The sequence below is a fragment of the Zeugodacus cucurbitae genome, chromosome 2 (genome assembly GCF_028554725.1).
Source record: "Zeugodacus cucurbitae isolate PBARC_wt_2022May chromosome 2, idZeuCucr1.2, whole genome shotgun sequence".
NCBI lineage: Eukaryota > Metazoa > Arthropoda > Insecta > Diptera > Tephritidae > Zeugodacus > Zeugodacus cucurbitae.
Genome location: NC_071667.1, coordinates 42,004,450 through 42,032,122, shown reverse-complemented (window position 1 = coordinate 42,032,122; position 27,673 = coordinate 42,004,450). Strand labels below are relative to the sequence as shown.

The window sequence follows — 27,673 nt, the reverse complement described above, 5'->3', positions numbered from 1 at the left end:
ATTAGGACAAAGTCAGGCAACTCATATCGATAGTGACTCGACAGAAGATCCGTGAGTTAGCTTGGAAGCTTCTTTTGAATACACCTTATTGTCCGGAACTGCCACCAAGTAATTACTACCTGTTCCTGTATATGTCAAAAGACGTTGTTTGAAAAAAAAATAATTAGATTAAGCTGTGTACAATAACTAAAGTTGTTTATTCATTAAAAACCATATACTTGATATACCAACATTTAATAAGTCTATAACATCAGTGAAAATAGATATTGGGCGATGCTTTCAAGATCACAGATTAATCTCACGAGTTTTATAATTACAATAAACTCTAATAATGCTTATTAAAAATTTCTTAATTGATTTAAGGCACTTATCTTTTTACAATAATAAATACAATGTATGACTTATAAATATTTAAGCGTAAATTCATATTAATCAATTTGCGCGAAATTCTTGAATATGCCATTTTTTGAAAATTTACTTTTTGAAGTACATAAGCTTTATTAGACTAGACCTTTTTATATGAAGTCTCTAATTCTAATATTTTATACAAATTTACTGTTAATATGTATATATTTATAAAGAACATAGAAGATAATCTTGTTACAAAAATATAAGTAATTATAATATAACTACGTTTAAACGAACAAGATGAGGAACTGTTCCCTCTCCCCGCGTAAAACGATTTTTCCGGCTGACATTTAGGAATAAATTATGTATAAAATTCTGTACTCCATATAAAATAAAAGCACAACTATGAACCACTTGATAGCGCCTTGTCCATAAGATACCATGGCAAGAAAACACTGACAGCCACCGCCGCAACGCAAGTTACACAAAATGCTATAGTTGAAGTAATAGTACTACCCGAATAACCGCTTTTTCTATATTCAATATCTTCGTGGGGCTGTTTCTCAAATTCCAATACTTCAACATCAAAACGAAAACGCACTTTAGAACTAGGAGACTCCTTACGCCAAACCAAGTGACCAGATGATTGACGACGCTCCAAACTCCATTTTGGGTCTTGAGCTGTAGAGATGTATACATAGTCGTTATCAAAATATATTTTATTAATATTAGTTTAATAATAATGTATAACAGTTTAGTATATTGTTTTAATATTTATTATATATTCTTACTGCAAATTTCATTTTAGCGTGATATCCATAGTTCCCTAAGACTTATTGAAGTGTTGACACTGTAAGAGGCTCTGTTACATTAACCTTACAATTGTTAGTTGAAAGATAACTTACTTTTAATATAGAACATAATAAACTTTAATTTCCATATCTACCTATGAATTATACACATTATGGCTCTTAAAATTATTCGAATAACCCGAAAACCGATTATTATTATTCGAATAATTCCCTACCCTGTTAATTCGGTTAGTTGATTAGTCTAATACACATATATGTATATCATAATTCCAATAATATTTTCATCAAATTTCTTTATCTCAGAACTAATTTTTAAGTCGGTGGACACGATTTCTCTAAAGTTGCAGAGAACGTATAATATAGAGAAGGTTCAATTGCGGACAAGCGTGTGAATTGTCAAAACCTATCAAAATGCTATAAGCTATCACCACGGCCAACTTGGAAGGAGAAATATTAACAGTGACTCGTAACAGAACTGAGTATTAATTGAAAAATATGCTCAGAAGTTTACATTTCTATTATAGACGCATGTTAGGCTTTTTGTTTATATGTTGATGCATTTATATGCTTACTATATACAAATGATATGAAATTCATAAATGAATTTTATACAATATACAATTGATATGAAATTCGTTTTGCAGATATTTATAAATGCATCCACAATTGAAAAAATGTCAAATGAATTATGCGAATTCAGAGACATATTTGTAGAAAAAATATATGTTTTATAATAATATACATGTGTATGTACATACTTCCATAAAAAATATGTTTATATTTTTATACTAAATACATTTCGTACAATACCAAAATAAACTACATATTTCATAACTCTAAACTTGTATACATATATATGTCTATATACATAAGCATTTACGTGTGTATGTATGTGATTGGCGTTGCAACCGTTTAGCCGGTTATAGCCGAATCGACGATAGTGCGCCACCTCTCTCTCTCCTTCGCAGTTCAGCGCCAGTTGGAGATCCCAAGTGTAACCAGGTCGCTCTCCACCTGGTCCCTCCAACGGAGTGAAGGCCTTCCCCTTCCTCGGCTTCCTCCGGCGGGTACTACATCGAACACTTTCAGGGCTGGAGTGTTTTCGTCCATTCGGACAACATGACCTAGCCAGCGTAGCCGCTGTCTTTTTATTCGCTGAACTATGTCAATGTCGTCGTATAACTCGTACAGCTCATCGTTCCATCGTCTGCGGTATTCGCCGTTGCCAATGTTCTGAGGACCATAAATCTTGCGCAAAATTTTCCTCTCGAAAACTCCTAGTGTCGTCTCATCTGATGTTGACCAAGCTTCTGCACCGTAAAGCAGGACGGGAATGATAAGCGACTTGTAGAGCTTGATTTTGGTTCGTCGAGAGAGGACTTAACTGTTCAATTGCCTACTCAGTCCAAAGTAGCACCTGTTGGCAAGAGTTATTCTGCGCTGGATTTCGAGGCTGACATTGTTCGTGTTGTTGATGCTGGTTCCCAGGTATACGAAATTATCTACAAGTTATGACTGTCAACAGTGACGTGGGAGCCAAGACGCGAATACGCCGACTGTTTGTTTGATGACAGGAGATATTTCGTCTTGTCCTCATTCACCTCCAGACCCATTCGCTTCGCCTCATTATCCATGCGGGAAAAAGCAGAACAAACGGCGCGGTTGTTGCTTCCGATGATATCAATATCATAAGCTCAACGTCAATTTACACAGCCGTATTAGTTTTGCGGGGATACCAAATTCAGACATCGCGGCGTAAAGGCAACTCCTTTTCGTGCTGTCGAAAGCAGCTTTAAAATCGACAAAAATGTGGGGTGTGTCGATCCTCTTTTCACGGGTCTTCTCAAAGATTTGGCGCATGGTGAATATCTGGTCAGTTGTCGATTTTCCAGGTCTAAAGCCACACTGATAAGGTCCAATCAGTTTGTTGACGGTGGGCTTTAGTCTTTCACACAGTACGCTCGATAGAACCTTGTATGCGATATTTAGGAGGCTGATCCCACGGTAATTGGCGCAGATTGTGGGATCTCCCTTTTTATGGATTGGGCAGAGCACACTGAGATTCCAATCGTCAGGCATGCTTTCTTCCGACCATATTCTGCAAAGAAGCTGATGCATGCACCTTATCAGTTCTTCGCCGCCGTATTTGAATAGTTCTGCCGGTAATCTATCGGCCCCCGCTGCTTTGTTGTTCTTCAAGCGGGTAATTGCTATTCGAATTTCTTCATGATCGGGTAATGGAACATCTGTTCCATCGTCATCGATTGGGGGATCGGGTTCGCCATCTCCTGGTGTTGTACTCTCACTGTCATTCAGCAGGATATGTAAATATGTCTTCAAAAATTCGAATAGTATCATTATCACTTTTCAGTGAAGGTCATGTCACATGTGCACGCATTGCTCTGTATGCATATATCTACATACATATGTTTGCATGTCACTGAACAAACACACAAACTTACATTTTCATATGCGTGTACGTAAGTTTGTCAACCACCACAAAAACAACAAGCACCTCAAACGCATGAGTAGCATCACAAGTCAATATGGTAACCAATCGACATAGCCAAATATTGTAGTAAACGCAACAAAAACATTTTCATTCACGAACGCAGGCGCACATTCACTTGGCAAAGTTGCTTCATTCATAAAAGCAGAGCCATATACATCTCCCCGCGCATGCCATGCCAACAAACGCTTTTTCGCGACGATGACAAAAATCATAAATTGAAGATTTTTTTAATGTTCCCTCAGAAGGAAAAGTTGCAACGCCGCAAAAACCTAGGGAGAAAAGTGGCAACATTGCCCTTGAGTCGATTTAAAATATTTTTCAGCAAAAATTCTGTGGCTCGCAAAAATTTATGTCGATATGTTTGCATGCTCATACATATTTACGGCAAGCCGATTTTCTACCAACAACGCAATGTAGCGTCGCGCAGGCGGCCATCAATTTTTCGACACATCGAGCTTTACAGAGCCGTTTCAAGTGATCCCGCCGTAAAAATAATTGCGCTTAATATGCGTTGACAAATATTGAAGTATTAATTGGTTATCTACATAATTAAATGCATTTTAATGCCTACCAACACATTGAGTCATATTTGAAATGAGTACTATTAATTTTTGTAAGAACCAAGGCATAAAACTTAAAGACATGATATGTTAAGCATCTGGGCCTTTTTGCCTGCGTACGCTCCACAATCATTACAACGTTTTGAAATGAAAACAAAAAATCATAGGCTTCGGCCATTGGTTGACCGTGGCAACGAAGATTTTACATGAAGCCATGAGTGCACATTTTTACATACAATTAGAATGATTCTTTGATATTTGTTTACATGCACACATAATTACAAATGCGCGGACGTTTATGATTTTGAGATATTATAGAAATTATTTATGACCAAAGTAATTAAATATATACATAGTAATTATTATTAATATTATTTTACATATATAATATTTTTAGTTTATTTTATATTTCAAAGGTTTTTATGGAATAAATAATGGGTAGACATTTATTACATATGTGTGCATGTCCTTTAATATCAAATATAAACAAAATATCTGTAAATTTCATACATATATAAGTGTATACAAGTCGTTTGCGCATTGTATATAAGCGAATCTGTAAACGTACATTTACTAACATTTAAATTAACACAATTTTTCTCATTTAAACATGAAAACGCTCAAATCTGTTATTTTTGAGCCCTCTAATGTTAAGCTGCGGTGAAACACGCTTATAGCTACATGTGGTGAAACACGCTTATAGAAACGAGTACCCCTTCGAAACCATGAACCTTCTCTATAATTGACATTCTCTGGTTAGAGTGACGAAAATTTGACAAAAACAAGAGTTTTTTTTGTTCAAAGTCTGTCAAAAATTAAAATTTTTCTTTAATAAATAATAAGAGCCAATATATGACGAAAATTTCTCAAAAAGCAGAGTTTTTTGTTCAAAGTCTGTCAAAAATCAAAAATTCCCTTAATAAATAATAAGATTTATACCGGTATTCTGCGAGCAGTCTCAAGTCTCTAATAGAGACTTCTATAATGACTTTTTGGTATTCTGGCGCGTTTGTCTCATCTCTAGTTTAGCAATATCAGTCTCTAATTTGTTATGTGTTTTAAACCAGCTTACAGAAAAACAAGAGTACAATAATGAATGATGCAATTGGCCTAATATATATTAATATTTATATTATGAAATCGAATTGTCTATAATTGGTCTCACTGAACTCTTTGACAGTTCGCTAACAAAACAATTTAATTTTCAAAGTTCGAAAAAATCGAATCATTTTATGTTAAAAACGAAAATGGAAAATATTGTGTATTTTAATTTTTTTAAACAAATGTAATGCATTGTGTTTATACCAATAAATTATTGTGCGGGTTTCTCAGTATTTACAAAATGAAGAGGAGCTTATGATTGGAAGTGCTGGTATACTCAAGAATGATAGAAGAGAAGATTACGACATAGTGACGCGTTCACGACCCCCGAATGGGAATAGGCAACAGAAGAATTGTCAAATGGAAAACGGAAAAGTAAAACATAGTGAACCAAATTGAATAATGTACAGATAAAATATCACAATGAACGTGATTCTTAAAATCGTCATCTATAAAATGATCCAATATAATAATACATATTTATAATTAAAATTATATGTTTTGTTACAAAAAGTTCGCCATTTTGCCAACATTTTTGTTAGTTGGAAAAGTGAAAAAAAAATCTTTATATACGACTTTTTTGTACTACTGTCTTTTTCAAGTTAATACATTTCTCACTTAGAATTTTAAATAATAATTAAGCACTAGCCTTGACTTCAGCTCTTTGTTTTGGTTTTATTGTTTTGTACTACCGTGCAATTTGTCAGTTTTTCTTTCGTTTTTTGTTTTGCTCGCGTGGGGGTCGTGAAAGCGTCACTCAACAGGAAATTAAAACCCAAAAAAGCTCACTGTAAACTTGTCTTCTATCATTCTTGGGAAATATCATCTAGCTCCAGTTTGGAATCATCAATAAAGCTCTGAGGAATCGGATAGGGAGGAAACCAATAAATGCCAAAACTTTTGCGAAGTCATTGAAGGCTATGGCGAGAATGAATTCAAATCGCACATGAGATTGCGGCGTTCTGTGGTATATATTTAGGGATGTGTATTTATGGACGCATATATTTATTTTATTGACTTTACAAATTTATTTTAACATTTTACTTTCCGAGAAATATACAATAGCATTGAGCCCAAAACAAATACTGGTGGAAGAAAAATTGTACCACCTAGAAAAAAGTTGTATATTTATATTTGGTACATGAGTAATATCGTCACTTTTCGGCTGCTTGCTAATTTGTTTGGAGCGTATTCTTCAACTACTTGAACTAAGTAGCATTTTAGTAGCCCCATGGATTCTACCACCGTCCATGTCTTACGTTTTCTGCAACAAATTTAATTTTTATTAAAGTTTTTTATAAAAACAAAAATTGTATCCAAAAATACTTACGATTTATTTTCGCCTGCCATTTTCAATTTCAAATTTGTGTATAACAATTTTTATTATTTTGACAGTAATTTGTCCTTTGTAAAATGGTTCTAAAATGTGTAAAACAAAACTTGGTAGCACTCAGCAAGCGAGGATAGAATTTTTAATGAGGTATTCGCATACTCTCCTGCACGAATTCAACTAAATAATCTTATCTTTTGCAACACTCATAGGTGCAATCTGGCTATTTTGCCTAACAAGGAAAATCCCTTTTTATATGCAGAAAATACGTTTAGGAAAGTCTTTCGATTTCCAAAGTACAAATATGTATGTGTATGTAAATATATGTACAATCCAAAATCCAAAATATATAATAATCTTGAAATAATGAAATTTGTATTTTTTTTAAATTATAGCAGTGACAGATGACAAATTTTGTGCATTTAGACAGCTGATTGAGAAATTTGCCTATTCATTAAACAAAGTAAACAAATGTATTAGCTCATTTTCGTCGCTGGTTGTCGTTTTTGTTTTTGAAACTGCTCGCTGTTTGCTTTCTACCATCTGAAAACATTAAAATTAGTTATTGTTAATAAATTTGCAAATAATTTAATTGGCAAAATAGAAACATAAATCATTGTTTACGTTTTTTTCTCCTTCTTTGTATCAATTAGTATTCAGAATAGCAAAAATCGGAATTTGCTTTGAAATGGATAAATGCGCGAGTTAAAGCAAATCAACGCCGCTAATGCAAATTAACGCTGTCGTCTGTCTAGGCTATTACTCACCTTTGGTTGGGTTGTTCAAATTTTTCATATTTTCTTAACAGTTGATTCAGAAAAAATACATACATATATTACGCATTTATTACAAACTATTTCAGTATTATTTTTCAATAATTGTATTATCCAATTATTTACAAGAAAATTTTTTGCTGAAATTTGGTTTAAAAAATAATAATTGACTGTAACCAATTCATAAATTACCATTGTGAACATGCACTCATCTCAAATCAGCTAAAATAAAATGCCAACTATCAACATTTTCTTTTCTTTTCCCCACACTATTTAGTGAACATTTTTGAGACTGTATCAGTCAGAATACCAAAATGATACATCCTGACTAAAAGGGTATTGTATATACCTACAAGTAGCAAAAGAATCAGCTGGATAACGGGAAATTTTTCACAGCTGAGATCACCTGTTCTATTTACTACGTATTTCGACACAGAGTTTTAAATAATTGCAGTACGTTTATGGAAATATTTTAATGAAAAATTTCATTCGTAACAATAATTAATTGCGTATGTATTGCTCTTCCTCACCACCTCTGAGGTTGCAATATAGGCGCGTTACCAATTTTTTTAGTGTATATATGGTTCAAGAAATAACGATCTAAACAATCTACAATAATATTTTTGCAATAACAATATATACAAAAGTCACCCACAGCCAAATCTTAACTAAAAAACCCTATCAAAAGAATAGTGGTGGAGAAAAGTGTTCTAAACCTAGTACCCGAAACGGTTTAAAAGCACAAAAAAACAATAATAAGCGTACAAACTAATTCTAACAAAAAAAGTCGTCTTTTCAAAATATCAAATCAAATGAAAATTACATTGAATTATTAACAAAAATTAAAAAAAAAGACAAAACCACAGACACAGATTATACTCCGACCCATATAGACAGTTAGGCAAACGGACCCAGATTTAATTCCGACTAATATCGACAAACAAAAAAATTACTAATAATTTACTAAAAGTAAATAAAAATAAAATTCAAAAAAAAAAAAGACAAAACCACAGACACAGATTATATTCCGACCCATATAGACAGTTAGGCAAACGGACCCAGATTTAATTCCGACTAATATCGACAAACAAAAAAATTACTAATAATTTACTAAAAGTAATAAATATTGTAGTATAACACGGCAACTCGACATTGTAGTTTTGGGTCTTTTTTAGTACCATGCAACCCGCGCGAAGTGTCCATTGCCTTGAGTTGTTGTTGTTCATAGTACCAAAATCTGCACTACAACCCGCGCCAAGTGTCGATTTAGTAGTATTTATCGACATAAATCCTTGCGAAGTATCTTGCGTTTACCTTCATTCTATTGCATTCGTGTCGCAATTTCTTTATATGTATTTTAGATTATCTACTTGTAGGTTTCTACAATGTAAAAGGGTCGCTAATTCACAATTGTGAGAAATAGAGACATGAGACAATCGTGACAATTAGAATACCGGCATTATTTATATATTATTGCTTAAATGGAATATATGATTGTATGCATATATTAAAAAAATTAAAAATGCCCTTGTTGTTTCCACCTTTTATACCAACTTTCCCTCTTAAATTAATATCGGTAAGATGTGAAAGCTAATAATAAATACAGTAATGTCATACATAAAAACGCACATTTCTGGACTTTATATAAAAATATGGTTTTACTTAAGTCACTTTTCATGTATTTAATTATATAATTAATCTTAATTTAAATAACTGAAGAAATACTCACGCGTCCCTGTCATATTAAAAATGAGTGGTCTGAAAAATAAATTTTAATAATATTAATGAGAAAGGAATATAAATAAATTTTGCGAAAAAATAATATATGTATTTTAAAAATGTTATTATTTATTTGTATGATATTAAGAGCTATAAGGTTGGTATTAAAGAAGGGCAAAAGCGGACAGTTGCCATGTTCACAAAATACCGTTAAGTGTAAGTCTATAAAGTGATATAACCAAGTTACAAATTAAAGTTCGCAGCAGAGATTCACGCTACGAAGCCACCTATGCGATTAAAATTTTTTTTGGAATGTGAGTGTGCCAATGCTAACTTTTGTGCGTGACATTATCCTGATATATTTCTGTTGCAATTTGGTAATTGGTGAAATCGAAATACGCATATAACTTAATTTTAAATGTCATCTCATCTTCCGTTTTTACACTCTCGCAACAAAGTTGTTAAAGAGAGTATTATAGTTTTGTTCACATAATGGTTATTTGTAAGCCCGAAAAATATAAAGTCATCAGGGTGACGAGTAGATATGAAATCCGGATGTCTGACTGTCCGATCGTCTGTCCGTCCTTGCAAGCTGTTCCTTGGCACCATAAGAAGGTACCTTTCATAAATGGGCGAAATCGGACCACTGCCACGGCCACAAAATGGCGGAATCCGAAAACATGTAAAGTGCCATAACTAAGCCGTATATAAAGTTATGTAAGTCAAATTTGGTACAAAGGATCGCACTAGGAAAGTGCATATTCGGAAATAAATGGGCGTGGCCCCGCCCCCAAAATGGATTTTTGTATATAAATCGCTAATCATTAAAGCTATATAAAACAAACTTTTTGCAGTTTTCCCTTACGTACCCCATTACAAACCATGCAAATTGGTTAAATCGGATACAAAACCACGCCCACCTCCCATACAAAGGTTATGTTGAAAATTACTGAAAGTGCGTTAACTCACTAAAGAAAAAACTAGAAATACTAAATTTTTCAGAAATTACAGAAGGAAGCAGCTAATTGAAAATGGGTATATAGTATTTTCTTGACATCCTGATGACACGGATGAAAAATCGGCGAAATCGGTTCACAACCACGGCTACTTCCCATATAACACAGTTTTGAATTCAATCTGATTCCTTCACTTTATAATATATATGTACATTAGGAACCAATAAAGATAGCGATATAAAACTGTATACAAATACTGTATTTGAGCTGAGATATCACTTGTGGAAAAGTTGTCGAAATCAAACTATAACTTTTCAATGTCCATGATATGGAACGTGAAGAACTCAGTGCCTAAGTGTATTACTAAGTGTGCCTCAAATATCGGTAAACCTCTCAGATATTTTAATATTATTCAGAGGGAATAATTTTCCTCAAATAGGGTGTCTCTGTACCAAAATGGTTAAAATCGGGTCATAACTTCCCCTATACTAAGTGACAAACCGACCAGGTGTATTGTGCGATAAGTAACATTGTACAAAGTCGCCACAATGTCGGTAACTATTTGATTTACAGTTACTTTAAATTCAAACTAGCTAAGGTATTTTGAATTTTGTCACTTAGATTCATTTGAGTGTGGTTCATAAATAATATACAGAGGTAGTCAAAATTGTTTACACATCGAACGATTTTTAGATGTTTCACACAAAAAGCTTTCGCTTGCTGTTGTTGTTGTCGCAGGGTAACAAAATGTTATGTTGTTGTAACATTCCTGAGCGAATGAAGTCTGTTTGGCTAAAATAGCTAGAAATATGGCGGGGAAATACGCAAATGAACTGAAGACTCGCAGTAGTCGAAAGTATTTACACACAACTTGAAATGGATTATCCTGTAATTTTTTAATGATAATTTTTTTAATTTTAATGTTTAGTCTAAGTTACTATTCTAAGGCGATAAATTCATAATTGGTTACATCCTCTTTGGCATCAATAACAGCCTATTTTATGGTTCGAATTGATTCAACACATTTGGGCGCTAAGTTAACTGTTAAATTAGACCAAATGTCGATAATTTCGGCGTTGTTACCCTGCGACAATAACAACAATAAGCGAAAGCTTTTTGTGTGAAACATGTAAAAAAAAGTCCGATGTGTAAATAATTTTAACTACCTCTGTATAATGGATCATAAATAAGTGAACAAGCAACAGTTTGTCAATTCATATTGTGTAAAATCATTCGAAGTGAAGTTTTTATTTATTTATTCGAAATATTGAATGAAATAGCATCTACTGAAGATATACAAATTTTTCCTCGTAAGTAAAATAATTTTTTTTAAATCATTTTTTTATATCATATCCTGTTTTCGTAAATATTTCATTACAGTTAATAAATATGGGGAAAAAACAACGTTTAAGTACTTCAGAACGCATTTCAATTGTTAATTTACATAAAAAAGATGTAACTTTACGCTCAATAGCAAAAACTTTCAACAAATCTCCTTCAGCAGTCCATAAAATCATAAAAATTATCATTATTGAGAATAGAATTGCTCTTAAGATTTCCACAGGAAGACATAAAATTGCATCAAAACGTGTTGATTACGGAATTATGAAATTATGAATTATCTTAAAACCAAATAATTTTGGTCAAAAATTCTTTGGAAGGACGAATCAATGATAAGGATGGAGTACAGTGATGGCCAATGGATTTTTGTGGCGTAAACAAGGCGAAGCATTGACATTCAAGTGTGTAAAACCTACCCCTAAAGAAGACATTATGGGTCCCATGGTATGGGGCTGCATTTCTGCAGAAGGAGTAGGCAAAATAGTTGTACTTGAAGTCAAGTTAACGCTCAAGCGCATCTTAACTTAATAAAGTAAGTCATCATAATGCTCGAAAATTTTACGAAAAAATGAAGCGACTTAACGAAGGTTTCAAGACCGGAGCAACCTCATGTAGAGATCAAGATGGTAATCTGGTATCCGATGTCCAGGGCGTACTGGGATTATGGAGGGAACACTTCTCCGACCTGCTGAATGGCAATGAATGTACAACACCAGGAGATGGCGAACCCGATTCCCCAATCGATGACGATGGAATACCATTACCCGACCATGAACAAATTCGAATAGCAATTACCCGCCTGAAGAACAATAAAGCGGCAGGGGCCGATAAATTACCGGCCGAACTATTCAAATACGGCGGCGAAGAACTGATAAGGTGCATGCATCAGCTTCTTTGCAAAATATGGTCGGAAGAAAGCATGCCTGACGATTGGAATCTCAGTGTGCTCTGCCCAATCCATAAAAAGGGAGATCCCACAAACTGTGCCAATTAACGTGGGATAAGCCTCCTAAATATCGCCTATAAGGTTCTATCGAGCGTACTGTGTGAAAAACTTAAGCCCACCGTCAACAAACTGATTGGACCTTATCAGTGTGACTTTAGACTTGAAAAATCCACAATGGACAAGATATTCACCATGCGCCAAATCTTGGAGAAGACCAGTGAAAATAGGATCGACACACACCACCTTTTTGTCGATTTTAAAGCTGCTTTCGACAGCACGAAAAGGAGCTGCCTTTATGCCGCGATGTCTGAATTTGGTATCCCCGCAAAACTAATACGGCTGTGTAAGTTGACGTTGAGCAACACCAAAAGCTCCGTCATGATTGGGAAGGACCTCTCCGAGCCGTTCGATACCAAACGAGATTTCAGACAAGGTGACTCACTATCGTGCGACTTCTTTAACTTGATGTTGGAAAAAATAATACGAGCTGCAGAGCTAAATAGAGAAGGTACAATCTTCTACAAGAGTGTACAGCTCCTGGCGTACGCCGATGATATTGATATCATCGGAAGCAACAACCGCGCCGTTTGTTCTGCTTTTTCCCGCATGGATAAGGAGGCGAAGCGAATGGGTCTAGAAGTGAATGAGGACAAGACGAAATATCTCCTGTCATCAAGCAAACAGTCGGCGCACTCCCGTCTTGGCTCCCACGTCACTGTTGACAGTCATAACTTGTAGATAATTTCGTATACCTGGGAACTAGTATTAACAACACCAACAATGTCAGCTCGAAATCCAGCGCAGAATCATTCTTGCCAACAGGTGCTACTTTGGACTGAGTAGGCAATTGAACAGTAAAGTCCTCTCTCGACGAACCAAAATCAAACTCTACAAGTCGCTTATCATTCCCGTCCTGCTTCATGGTGCAGAAGCTTGGACGATGTCAACATCAGATGAGACGACACTAGGAGTTTTCGAAAGGAAAATTTTGCGCATGATTTATGGTCCTCAGAACATTGGCAACGGCGAATACCGCAGACGATGGAACGATGAGCTGTACAAGTTATACGACGACATTGACATAGTTCAGCGAATAAAAAGACAGCGGCTACGCTGGCTAGGTCATGTTGTCAGAATGGACGAAAACACTCCAGCCCTGAAAGTGTTCGATGCAGTACCCACCGGAGGAAGCCGAGGAAGGGGAAGGCCTCCACTCCGTTGGAGGGACCAGGTGGAGAGCGACCTGGTTACACTTGGAATCTCCAACTGGCGCCGAACTGCGAAGGAAAGATAAGAGTGGCGCGCTCTCATCGATTCGGCTATAACCAGCTAAACGGTTGAACACCAATAACATACATACAAGTCATCAACCTGAAGGCAGGCGATTAATTTGCGAGGATTTTATCCTTCAACAGGTCAACGCTCCTATCCATAAGGCCAAAATTGTTCGACAATACCTTGCAAATAGTAACGTGAGGTTGCTGGAATGGCCCCCACAAACCTCTGCCTTTCCCCATTGAAAATGTATGGGCATGTTTAAAAGGTAAGGTTACCGAGAGAATGCCTCGATGTTTAAATGAATTAAAGGATATAATTATGGAAATATGGCCAACATTTTCACCACAAATGTGTGGAAAGTATCGTCTTTCGTTGCCGCAGCGGTTGACGAAGCTATCACAAAATAACGGTGGTAATTGTGGTTGCTAAATTAAATGTTCACTTACAGAAATAAAAATTTCAACAGCTAAGATTTAAAATTTACAAAAACAAAAGGTTAACATTTTTTTTATGTTACTTATTAAGCGAAGGCAAAACAATTTTTTTGATCCTAAAGATCGAATCAGACAGCTCATATGTACTGGAATGAAAATTAAAACTTGATATCAGACAAAAAGAAAGAGCTACAAACTGGACCATTCAGAAGTTTTACTAGAAATATTATGCCTAGCATTTCCCTACGACTAGTGAGTGTAGGTAGATTTTTAAGTTTTAAACGACTAGTATACGGAGGAAGATTCAATCTTGAATCCCAATGTAAGTGACCTAAAGCAAAAAGTAAAAATTGTTTTTGAACGGACTCTAGCTTATAAATATGGTAACTAGGATTCCATACCACAGAACCATACTCCAATATAGGCCTTACCAATGTTGTAAAAAGAATTTTAGTAATATACGGATCAGCTAAATACTTGCTATGAACTGAAGTTATTTATTACATAGGGAGAAGGATCAACAGATCTACGGGAAAAGTACATCGTTTTACATTTTTGAGATTCAGTGACATATCATTTTTGTGACACCAAGTACCTAAATTATTAAAGTCCCATTGTAACTCAGTTCTTTCGTTATAAGAAGTATATGATTTAAAAAGTTTTACATCATCCGCATATAATAAAATGTTTGAAAACTTAAATACGGAAGGTATTAATAAACTATAAGAACAGAATCGGACCGAGATGACTACCTTGTGGAACGCCTGAAGGGACCGTAAAATATTATTAAATATAACTTGTTGTTTTCTATTATTAATGAAGATACCCAATTAAGAAGTCTTGGTTGAAAACCAAGATAATCCAATTTTTGCAAATGGATTGAGTGGTTTACTCTATCAAATGCTTTACTAAAGTCTGCATAAATAACATCGGCATTCTTATTGTCTCTAAAACCCATTGACACATGGTTTACGAATTCAAGCAAGTTTGTTGCTGTAGATTTCCCTTTACAACATCCATACTGAGAAAATGAAATTAAAGGAGAAATCGAGAAAGTAATTTGGTCAGTGGTAATAAATAGCTTCAAAAAGTTTGGGTATAGCTGACATTTTTGCTATCCCCCATTAGTTCTCCACGGATGATCTAACACCAATATTAAAATATTTGAGAGATTTACCGATTTTCTGTGAAAAATTACTCTTAGGCACTGAGCTTCATATTCGATATCCGCGACCTGGAAAAGTTACAGTCCGTTTTTGACAATTTTTCCACTAGTGATGCCATAGCTCAAATACGGAATTTTTGTAAAGTTTTATTCCACTAACTTCATTGGTTCCTGATGTATAGTGAGTGTGAGTGAACGAATCTTATGGAATTCTAAATTGTATTACATAGGAAGTAGCTGTGGTTCGCGATGACCGATAAAACTATTATGACAATATGTTAATGATTTCCAATAATTTGAATTAAAAATTAAATGTTATGCACGGAATTTCATAGAATTGAAATCGGGCGAGCAGTTCTAGAGATGTGGTTTTTGACTCAAAAGTGAGCGAAGTCAAACCCATTTACCATTATTTAAAAAGATTTGAATGTAGATCCGTTCTGCCATTTCTTCTATGAAATTTAGTGTTTCTAGCGGTTTTCGTTAGTAATTTAACGCACTTTTAGTAATTTTCAACATATACTTTGTATGGGAGGTAGGCGTGGTTATTATCCGATTTGTATTTTCATGGTTTGTAATGAGGTACCTAAGAGAAGTGATTGCAGAAAGTTGGGTTTATATAAAAAACCTATTTGGGTGGCGGGACCACACCCACTTTCCCCAAAAAATTGCATCCGAATATGCGGTTCCGTTATTTTGTGGGCGTGGCAGTGGAACGTTTACGCCCATTTACGAAAGCAACCTTCTTATGATATCTCAATTTTTATCCAAGTTACAGCTTTCACGGACAGACAGACGGGCAGATTTCAACTCTACTCGTCACCCTGATGATTTTGGTATGTATAAACCTATATCTAACTCGTTTAGTTTGAGGGCTTACAAACAACCGTTAGGGGAACTCTTTGCAACTTATTGCAAGAAAGCGAAAATCAAAAAAACATTTGGAAAGCGTTGGATGGAAATGCCTTTTACATCTACTTCAGTATATTGAATTACCAACTATCTAGTAGTTGTAGTAAACATTTCGTGTAGTTGACTTATAAAATTTCTTCAAAATATCTGAAAATATAGGTAAGTATATATTTTTGGTAAAAAAATTAGAGGAACTGAAACTTATGGTCCCATTTCGATGGTTTTTAGAAGAGCGATGCCACACTATAAATGCATTATATATGCACTAGTGCTTACTTTATATAGTGTAAAGTGGATAATTCAGATCGACTTAAACGTTCTGGTATATAGGAAGTAGGCGTGGTTGTGAACCGATTTGGCATATTTTCACAACATATCATTGGGATGCAAGGATAATATCACAAACCGAATTTCATTGAAATTGGTTGAGTAGTTTCGGAAATATGGTTTATGACTCATAAGTGGGCGGAGCCACACCCATTTAAAATTTTGTATACCAATTTGAGTGCAGCTCTTCCGTACCTTTTTATACCCTGAACAGGGTATATTAAGTTTGTGACGAAGTTTGTAACACCCAGAAGGAAGCGTCGGAGGCCCTATAAAGTATATATATAAATGATCAGTATGTTGAACTGAGTCGATTTAGCCATGTCCGCCTGTCTGTATATATACGAACTAGTCCTTCAGTTTTTAAGATATCGTTTTGAAATTTTGCAGATATTATTTTCTCTTCAAGAAGCTGCTCATTTGTCGGAACTGCCGATATCGGACCACTCTATCATATAGCTGCCATACAAACTGAACGATCGGAATCAAGGGCTTGTATGGAAAACCTCTGCCTTTTACTACATATCTTCACGAAATTTGGTGTGAGTTATTTTTCACAGAAATAATTTATTCTCCGAAAAAATTGTTCAGATCGCTTCACTATAGCATATAGCTGCCATACAAACTGAACGATCGGAATCAATGGCTTGTATGGAAAACTTCCGCATTTTACTACATATCTTCACGAAATTTGGTATGAGTTATTGTTCATAGAAATAATTTAATCTCCGAAAAAATTGTTCAGATCGGTTCACTATAGCATATAGCTGCCATACAAACCGAACGATAGGAATCAATGGCTTGTATGGAAAATTTTTGCATTTGACGTGGTATCTTCGCGAAATTTTACATGGATTACTGCTTAAGGTAATAATATAATCTCCGAAGAAATTGTAATTGTTAATGTTTCTAGCAAAAAACCCGGCTAAAAAGAACTAGTAAAATGTTTTCTTTTAATACTCTCACAACAAAAGTTTCTAAGAGAGTTTTATAGTTTTGTCCACATAACGGTAAGTCATAAAACTAAACGAGTTAGATATAAGCTTATATATACCAAAGTGATCAGGGTGACGAGTAAAGTTCAAATCCGGATGTCTGTCTGTCCATCCGTGCAAGCTGTAACTTGAGTAAAAATTGAGATATCTTAATGAAACTTGGAAGACGTATTTCTGAGCACCATAAGAAGGTGGAAGGTGGTGGTGGTGGAATATGGGCAAAATCGGTTCACAACTACGCCTCCTTTCCATATACTCGTAACTCAATTTTGAATTTCAAATGAAACAAACAAATGAACAAACAATGGAACAAATGAAGATAACGGAATAAAACTTTACACAAATATTGTATTTGAGCTGTGACATCAGTTGACTTTTCAAGGCCCCTGATATAGAACATGAAGAACTCAGTGCCTAACGGTAATTTTTTACCGAGAATATAGGAAAATCTCTCAGATATTTTAATGTAATTCATTCCCTCTGAATTTGTTTCTTATACCAGCTTGTCTCTGTACCAAAAATGGTTAAAATAGGGTCATAACTTCCCCCAGATCCCATATACCTAATTATTAGTAATATAAAATTAAGTGACCGTAGGAATTACCTCAGTCCAATTACCATATACTATTTATGATGATTTTCGTTATTCTATTGAACTTTATGCCGAATATATGGGTCGAATTGTGTTATCTCTAGAAAATTACATCAATAAATTGCGAGTGTATAAAATGTTCGGCACCCGAACTTAGCCTTTCCTTACTTGTTAATTATAGAGTTCAAGTTTGCTGAAATTGCTGAAAGTTTTATTCTGAGATCGGGTTCCACTTCCAGTCTGTTTCGATATTTATTTTTAAGGTAAACTAGTGTTGAAAATCCAGCTTCAGATTTGAAAGTGGTCACAAAAGTCATTGATTAATGAGCTAGTATTGTGTATTTTTGACGACAAGATAACCAAAACTCAATCAATGGTCTTGTATCAAATGTATCCTTGAATGCTGTATCAGTTGACAGTTCAATCAACGAATCAACATCTGAATCTGGAAAATTTGTTTCAGAATCTAACTTGAATGTAAATGGGTTTCTTATCCAAGCTTTGTTGTCATCGATTGGAGGAAAATATTCTTGAAAATTCATCTTCAGCTCTAATAAATGTTCTTTAAATTGAGTTAAGATGTCTTGTGGCAATGCAGTAATGTTATACTCTTTTTGTATTTCACATAATTACTAAATGATTTAAAGTTCCCTGTCTCCGCGCGTTGCAACCACACTATAAGCTTTTTTCTTGCAGCTTCCACTTTGTCTTGCACTTTAAATATTGTTACATTGTTACCTTGCAATGCCATGTTTAGATTATTTAAAAATTCAAAAATATCAGATATGTACGAGTAAGCCACTTTTACCAACCAGCTAACATCACGAAATCTGTCCTTGAATTCAAATATTACATCTCTAGCTGTTGGGGGATCTTGCTCCAAAAAAACTTTAACTTCTTCTTTTAATTCAATAAGCCTTTTTAAGACATTACAAAACATATCAGATTGGCATTATCGGAAATGTCTGTACTTTCATCGATTTGTAAGGAAAAATAATGGCATAATTTCAGATGGCTTACGACTTCAATTTGGACCATCTTTATATCTTTAAGTTCTTTGGCTGAGCTTTCGCCTCGCTCTTTTGTTTCAACTTCAGGTCAGTCATCAGCGGTGAGTGACACGTACGGGCGCGCGCGCGCCTATCATCCGCTTACGAATATTACGATGCATCGATCGATCGATAGTAGGTATTATTTCGAAAACAAGGCGGGAATGTTGCGACCCGATATTTTTTTTGATGGCCCGGTACCGGGTCGCGACACGGCATTTGGGAAATTTCTAAATCGATATAACCACTGTAACGAACCGCATCGAATGTTTTCTGCCCAGCATAAAATAAACAATTGCAAAATATCTAACAAATATATCAACCTCCGACATAACAAGGGAAAATGTGCACAATTTAACACAAACATAGAAACACTATTCAATATAACAAAGAGATGATTACAATAATATAACAATAAAAATAAACCCCACACAGGCAGACGTGACGTGTTCTCGTCATTCTCTTTCGTATTATTTTCTCAATTTCTTGTTCCCATCGTTTCCAAACAAAAATATATTTCATTAACTAATTTTTATCATTATTCTCTATTTTCTAACATATTTTAATTACATATATTATACATATTTCTATATGTATTTGCAAATTACATACAAAAAATTAATTATAAAATGCAAATTTTCAAAAATATTGTATACCCCTTTCCGACCGTGTAAATTTTATTATCTCGTTCAATATCTGCCCTATTAAAATGAGACCTGAATAGCACAATTGTGTGAGCTGTTTGTCTAATAAAAACATAACGGACCGTTTTCGGAGTCCGTTAATTTTGGTGAATTTCGCTATTTTAATATTGCATTTCAATCATTTGTAAAAATGAGTCGGACGAATAAGTGTGATAAATTATTTGACTTGTTTAAAAAGTTAAAATCATTATCAAAAATGTGTAATCTCAATCAAAACAGAACAAGTTTTAATTGAAAAGTGGCATTCAGTATTTATTTTGTAACTTCAAGTGTTTTTTAGACTGTTTTGTTTCAAGTGATACAATTGTGCTGGTCAGGACTTATTTAACGAAATATGAATATGATATTTTTTTTCATTTAGAGCAATTCACTGAAGACAAAATACTTAGTGCACTATTGGAGTCGGATTTAGAGGATTTTAGTAGCGATGACGAGCTTGTGGATGCGACTTGGGAGCTACCTTCTGTGGGAGATGAAACTTTAAACGATCACCACAAAATGTCACTGAAAACGCCAATCGCCGTGATATTTGGAGGAAAAGACCTTTTGTTATACAATTGGAAGAGAGTGCTTCTCAATCTGCGGAAATTAACGTAACTTTGGAGTCTCCTAAACATTATTTCTCTGCTTATTTCAATGACGATTTTTTAAAAAGAGTAGTGGAGTACACAAACAGGTACCATATGCTTACGAAAGGAATACCACTGGCGGCTACAATCGGAGAAATAAAGAATTTCTTTGGTATAATTGTTGCAATGGGTTACATACGTTTCCCAAGATTGCGCATGTACTGAAAAAAAACAAGACTTCCTATTGTAGCTGATACAATGAGTCGCGATCGTTTCCTTCTTTTGCGAATGTGTCTCCATGTGGTGGACGCCAATGAAGTAACAGAAGAAGAGAAACAATCCAATGTCTTTTGGAAAATAAAACCTTTGATTGAAGTTATTAGATCAGCTTGTCGAAGCCTTCCCAGAAAGCCAGGCGATAATTATTCTATAGACGAACAAATGATCCCATTCACAGGCTGTTGTCCTGTTCGACAAAGTCTCCCTAACAAACCAAGAGGAGTGGGATGAAGTCTTAACAACATCTGAAGATCTGGTGCTTAATTTTGAAATCTATCAAGGAAAGACGGCACCACTTTCGAATACGAACTTGGGTCTAGGACCAGCCTTAGTTTTGCGTTTGGTTGAAACACTGCCAGAAGGTTCAAAAGTTTTTTTTGATCGCTACTTTACGATAATACCGCTACTTCAGACGCTTTTAAGTCGTGGTAATAATGCCACTGGAACAATAATGAGAAACATAATAGAAAATATCCACCTCACCAATGAAAAACAAATGAAAAGGGGCGATATGGAAGAATTTTGTCAGCGAAGACAATATTGTCGTGGTGCAGTGGAAAGATTCTAAAGCGGTAATCCTGGCATCATCAGCATATGGTTGTGGACCGGTTTCCAATGTTAAACGCTGGGAAAAAAAAAAAAGAAAAAAAGTATGTTGAAGTTCCAGCCCCAAGGATAGTAAGAGAATACAACAAATCGATGGGAGGCGTGGATATTAATATCAGTTAATGGAGACATATCGCTCATTTTTCAAGACGCGGAAATGGAATTTGAAAGTTTTCATACACTTCATTGATCTTGTTTGCTGTAACGCTTGGCTACAATATAGAGATCATAGCAAAATAAACTCGAAATCTCGAGATTCTCATGACCTGCTAAGTTTTAAATTAGCTTTAGCTGAACAACTGATTGCTATTGAGAAAAGGACACATGCTGAGTATGAATCCGACACCGAGGAAGAAGAAACTCAAGGTTTTGCGAAAAGATATCGTCCATCTTCCCAGCCATGCAACGATAAGAGGCTTGATCGGTTCAACCACTGGCCAATTGAGCATGATTTGTCATCCGCAAGATGCTGTAGGCTTGTTGGTTGTAGATCTCGGACACGCACATTTTGTTCCAAATGTCAAATTTATTTATGTTTAAATAAAAGACAAAATTGTTTTATGAAATATCATACAGAAATAATAAATATAATAAAAATAAAATTGAATTAAAGAACATTTCGAGTTATGTTTTGCACATTTTTTTATTTGAAATCAGACCGAAACGCATCAATTGTGCGTATCCTAGAAATAAAGGATAAACTGAAAATTTCAAAAAACAAACGTATTGGTCATTATCTACAATGGCCAAAGTAATAGGACCTAAAAGAGAAACAAATTTTATTAAGTAGATTTGCTATAGGCCGGAAAGGGATACATTAATTTTAAAATGTTCGCAAATGCAACACCGTTACGTAGCAGCGAACTGTTACGACTAAGAATAGAAAGCGTGTTGCCGAACACAGCAGACTCTGCGCGATTATCCTCTCTTCGTCGCTCTCTCTCCTATAAACTAAGAATTGGCGCAACAGGAATTGACCAGTATGAAAGAGCTCTAATGGAAGGAATAAAAGCTAAATTAACCACAAATACAATAAAATGAAAACATACAAACTCATAATAAAGACATATACTTCAAAAATAAATATTAAAAGAAAATACGAACCTCGACGTAATAAATAAATCCTTTTTAAAATAAATCAACAAAGGATCCAAAAATTTAGGAACCTTGTTTTACGAGTTTTTTAAGATGCATTTTCAGAATAACTTCCACTTTAGCAACCGGACACCCTCATGACCGGACGCGGACACTTTTTTTACTAAAGTAAAATTTCAATATTTTACAACCCACTACTTCTACTGCTAACACCCGTTGTCAGCCCCTCGATCAGGGCATTATACAGAATTTTATATGTCGCTACAGATGTAATATTATCACACATCTTTTGACAAGAGTAAAAGACATTTCAATAAAAAACTTTCAAAAACATTTAGCATTTTGAACGATGTATATTTTATTAAGTCTTTATAGGACAACGTATTTATGGAAACAATTAAAAACTGTTTTCAAAAAAGTGTGAGTGTTAACTTTGATGCTGAGGACGTTATTCCCATATCAACGTTTTCAGCTTCAATAAAGCTTTTAAATGAAAATCAGCAAGATCAGTTTTCGGACGACTTTTTGTTAATCGACGAAATTGTTAATACAGAAAACAATAATATAGACATTGTCATTGAAAAAAATGGCAGTGAAAGTACAACCCCAGGAGATGGCGAACCCGAGTCCCCAATCGATGACGATGGAACAGATTTTCCATTACCCGACCATGAAGAAATTCGAAAAGCAATCACCCGCCTGAAGAACAACAAAGCGGCGAGGCCGATAGATTACCGGCCGAGCTATTCAAATACGGAAGAAAGCATGCTTGGCGATTGGAATCTCAGTGTGCTCTGCCCAATACATAAAAAGGGAGATCCCACAATCTGTGCCAATTACCGCGGGATAAGCCTCCTAAATATCGCCTATAAGGATCTATCGAGCGTACTGTGTGAAAGATTAAAGCCCACCGTCAACAAACTGATTGGACCTTATCAGTGTGGCTTTAGACCTGGAAAATCCACAACTGACCAGATATTCACCATGCGCCAAATCTTGGAGAAGACCCGTGAAAAGAGCATCGACACACCTTTTTGTCGATTTTAAAGCTGCTTTCGACAGCACGAAAAGGAGCTGCCTTTACGCCGCGATGTCTGAATTTGGTATTCTCGCAAATTTGGTATTCTGCTACTTTGGACTGAGTAGGCAATTGAAAAGTAAAGTCCTCTCTCGGCGAACCAAAATCAAACTCTACAAGTCGCTTATCATTTCCGTCCTGCTTTATGGTGCAGAAGCTTGCACGATGTCAACATCAGATGAGACGACACTAGGAGTTTTCAAGAGGAACATTTTTCGCAAGATTTATGGTCCTCAGAACATTGCCAACGGCTAATACCGCAAACGATGGAACGATGAGCTGTATGAGTTATACAACGACATTGACATAGTTCAGCGAATAAAAAAAACAGCGGCTACGCTGGCTAGGTCATGTTGTCCGAATGGACGAAAACACTCCAGCTCTGAAAGTGTTCGATGCAGTACCCACCGGAGGAAGCCGAGGAAGGGGAAGGCCTCCACTCCGTTGGAGGGACGAGGTGGACAGTGACCTGGTTACCTTTGGAATCTCCAAGTGGCGCCGAACTGCGAAGGAAAGAGAGGAGTGGCGCGTTCTCATCGATTCAGCTATAACCGGCTAAACGGTTCAACGCCAGTCACATAAAGTAAATAAAGTTGCCAATAGGCAAACTTTCATCCATATTAATTAATTTTATTGATATACATATGTATGTATGTGTGTAGTTATCGACGCCAAACAAGTTTTCGTCTGACCACAATGTTTTATTTTCTGCGACTTTGAATTCGTTAAGATAGGTTTTTAGACGCACAGAGCGTCAGACAAACATATATTAATACCAAAAAACAATTGTAGTAGGTAATACATAAAAGCGTATTAAAAATAGTAAAACACATATCAAAATATATTTGTACAATATAAAATGTAATTTCATTAAGAGAATTTCATAAGTTCACGCTTATATATACTATATACGTGTATATATATTTACATCATATATACGAGAAAGTGTTTACACACTTGGTATACATAGTATATAAATGTAAGAGGCAGTGACTTGGACGACGTAAACAATATATTGAAAACAAAGCCACAAAACATCGGACTATGACCATAACCATTTTTACGTAGTTAAATATGTACATACATATATATACAGCGAGGTTTAAAATAAAAGCAGTGTTCGAATGCACGAGAGGCCGGCAACCGATTCGAAATATTTGGTATTAACAGCCGGAGAACGCATCACTCTCGTTCTCTGTTCTTCAGAGTAGACTCCGCAAAACGCCCACTTGTACAGACATAAACCGGTTGTCATATTGTCGTCAAAAGAATAGATGAACGCTTTTATGCCATGCAAAGATATTAACTTAACAGGGTTGGGGTTGATTTGTCTCATGACACAGCACACTGTACACACATGGCAACACAATTTCGAATGTCATCTACTATGTTTATGCTTATTTTCTACTAGGTTATATTTTAAGTTCAGGGTAAGTTCAACCTACATGCAGAAACACTTTTTCACCACGAGATGGCCTACTCGGATAGAATATACACATTCGATTGTATTAAATTATATTTAATACACTTCTGTTATTGAACAGCTGAAGCGTGTTGGCAATTATAAATGGATAACGTCACAAACACAGAATATCGCTAGATGTGCCGTTATACTTGTATTGCGTGTTTAACATACTTATGATACAATTTTTAATTTCATTTAGCTGCTATGATTACTCCAATTATTTTGAACATGGCTGTATTTACAAACTTATTTTTTCCTATCGAATATTCGTTCCCAAAGAATAGTAAACATTGCAAAATAGTTGTACTCATAATATAATTTACTTGTAGTAGTATTCAAAGTATGATATTCACCCATGTCTATGATTTCATATATATGTACATATATACATATATGCGTATGTATTGATTAAGGTTAACAAATTCAATAGAAAGAAACAAAGCAAATAGATAAACACTAGTTAAATCAATACCCAATATTGTGCTCAAATGCTAGTATGTGCATATGTCCATAGTTTCTCACTATATTGTAGTGAATACTTATATTTGTAAGTCATTTACGTTTATCTATACACTCTTTATACACATTTCTACGTAAGCAGAAAATTATAAATCCGAATGTTTACAACACACAATGTGCTTTTTTATGGTATTGGGCGTAGTGAATGACATAACCACTTCAATAACAAACTTTGGAATTTTTAGATAATTTTTTACAAAAACCCAAATGATAAATCACTCGTGTCAAACTAAGCGTACTTACTCACTGTGAATATATTAAAGATATTCATGCATTGAAAACGCCCGTTGGCTAGCAACTAACAGAAACAAAAAACGAAAGTAAAATTCATTGATAAGCGAACGAATATTTAATGTACTATACGAGCGAGCCTACAGAGTCCAACTACCCAGCTAGCCTATTGACCATTACATCTATACCGCCAATCCAAAGCTCACTTTTATGCTATCGCCACACTTCGCAAGCGAACCTCCCGCTCATTGTCAACACTACGTAGACTTACTAGCTAGCAATCCGAAAACCCTCTCAAAATATGAGTACAGTAGTTTTCCGAAATAACGAATATTCGTTTTAACGATAACCGCTTATAACGAACAAGCAAATTTTTTACATTGAGTACCGTAAATAACGAACATCGAGAATTTGTAAGTACTCAGTTTAACGAACAACATGAAGAAGACATATGAAGAAAGACGAAAAAATCAAATACGGTCGAACAAGAATTAAAAATAAAACTGGAAAAATTCAAAAGAAATGTGCAAATTAAAAAATGTTGAAATAAAAAAATAATTAAAATAAAAAATTTGAATGAAAAAATGTTGCTTAAAATTATTGATCAGCACCAAATAGAAGTATGAGTGTCAGAATTGGTCCATTTTGGAAGAATTTATTGGATTTGAATTGTTTTGTTATAGTTTTTCATTTTTTAACAAATAATTAATAAACAATTTATTAAACTGCAATTTACGGATATATAACTCATTTTTATTGATAAAAATACCTCTAAGTGAGTACTCGAATTACCGAAAAATTCGATATAGCGAAGAGGCCTGACAATTAATGTGTTCGTTATTTCGGAAAACTACTGTACACAAAACATGCACGACGCATACTTGTATTAATATATGTATGTAAATGCGCAGAGGCATTTATACCCTGCAGGGAAATACTATCGTTTAATATAGCCCAATTACTTTTTTTGACTTTTGTTTCAAAGTAGCTAACGTAGAAGTAAACATCTATTCGATGAACCATCAGATTTAATAAATTAGAAGAATCCGATACGTTAGACTATTTGTTCACGCTTGATTAATAAACTCTTAGTAAGTTTTATTACGATATATACCACACTTACACACTCATACTTCAGAAGAAGTACATCAATTACAGATATGGTGATTAGTTTCCCTATCTCTACAGGTTCAGTATATAAATATATGCAAAAACTAATACATGCATAGAAAAAATAATTGGCGTAGTCTGCGCTCTTCCGATGAAGAAAGAGAAATATCAACAAGGTTGCATGCATTAGGGCAACTTTTTTGTGTTTTTGTTCAGCTTAGTTTGCTGCAACTAAATTTGGTATTCTTTTTCAACTTGTATTTCTTTTAATGATTGCAGTTGTGGTTAACTAAAAATTAATCTATTAAGGCTTTAAAAAAATGTAACAATATTCATAATATAAATATTTTAAAAATATGCACGTACCGTTTGAATGGATGCGATTTGCTCCAAATGAGCCCAAAGACAACACTAAAAGAGAACTGCCATGTTTCAACAGTGTGTTGGCTAAATACGTTCATCATGAATATTCACTTTCACTAAATTTAGTGAGTCTAGCATTAGATTTGTATCGATCTCTCACTATCAGAATAAACAGTCTCAAAGAGTAAGATAATTGTTTACCAAAAGTATTGGTACCTGTTAAACTATATTGCTAATTACGTTCTACGAATGGTTGAAACAAAACATTGGAACAAATTAAACTTAGATAGATCTGAACTTTGTAATGACATGTATGTACAACCCTACAAGGTTGTTTCTGGTTAACGAATTTCATGTTGAAAGAGTATCATACTAAAATCTGGTACGTAAATGTTCGATGTAGCAGCGTTTGCGTCCATAATTTTGGATTTCCTTGCAGCAAATATTCCCATCCCTTCGAGAGTTCTACGCTGATACCATATGTGACCCCAATTGGTTGTGTAC

The 27,673-nt window shown here is 34.9% G+C and overlaps 2 protein-coding genes across 7 annotated transcripts; one reads left to right on the top strand and one right to left on the bottom strand.

Moving 5' to 3' along the window:
* Positions 1 to 168: 168 nt before the first annotated feature.
* On the bottom strand, positions 169 to 27,288 carry LOC105219527 (uncharacterized). 6 transcript variants are annotated; one of them, XR_008470092.1, is made up of 5 exons: positions 25,709 to 27,163; positions 9,166 to 9,194; positions 6,664 to 7,206; positions 1,140 to 6,597; positions 891 to 1,029 (listed from the first exon to the last, which is right to left on the bottom strand). XR_008470092.1 is itself a non-coding variant. In XM_011195727.2 (3 exons), exons 1-3 carry the CDS (start codon positions 27,268 to 27,270, stop codon positions 752 to 754), a joined length of 405 nt encoding a protein of 134 aa, XP_011194029.2. In that variant the 5' UTR covers positions 27,271 to 27,288; the 3' UTR covers positions 169 to 751. The 6 variants fall into 6 exon arrangements, 5 of the variants coding, with proteins under 5 accessions (XP_011194029.2, XP_011194032.2, XP_011194031.2 ...); XM_011195727.2 differs by lacking the exons at positions 1,140 to 6,597; positions 6,664 to 7,206; positions 25,709 to 27,163 and adding an exon at positions 27,173 to 27,288 and having other exon boundaries at positions 169 to 1,029; XM_011195730.3 differs by lacking the exons at positions 1,140 to 6,597; positions 6,664 to 7,206 and having other exon boundaries at positions 169 to 1,029; positions 25,713 to 25,887.
* LOC128919982 (uncharacterized) lies at positions 10,327 to 12,864 on the top strand. The gene is made up of 2 exons (XM_054225997.1): positions 10,327 to 11,421; positions 11,492 to 12,864. Exon 2 carries the CDS (start codon positions 12,021 to 12,023, stop codon positions 12,444 to 12,446), a length of 426 nt encoding a protein of 141 aa, XP_054081972.1. The 5' UTR covers positions 10,327 to 11,421; positions 11,492 to 12,020; the 3' UTR covers positions 12,447 to 12,864.
* Positions 27,289 to 27,673: the final 385 nt, after the last annotated feature.

Bases quoted from the DNA above. Each gene is read 5' to 3' on its own strand.
- LOC105219527 (XM_011195727.2), bottom strand. From the start codon at position 27,270: ATGATGAACGTATTTAGCCAACACACTGTTGAAACATGGCAGTTCTCT. The intron at 9,195-27,172 runs GTACGTGCATAT...TTTATTTTTCAG, and splicing joins AAATCGCATCCATTCAAACG to ACCACTCATTTTTAATATGA. The intron at 1,030-9,165 runs GTGAGTATTTCT...ACATCTCTACAG, and splicing joins TTTTAATATGACAGGGACGC to CTCAAGACCCAAAATGGAGT.
- LOC128919982 (XM_054225997.1), top strand. From the start codon at position 12,021: ATGAAGCGACTTAACGAAGGTTTCAAGACCGGAGCAACCTCATGTAGA.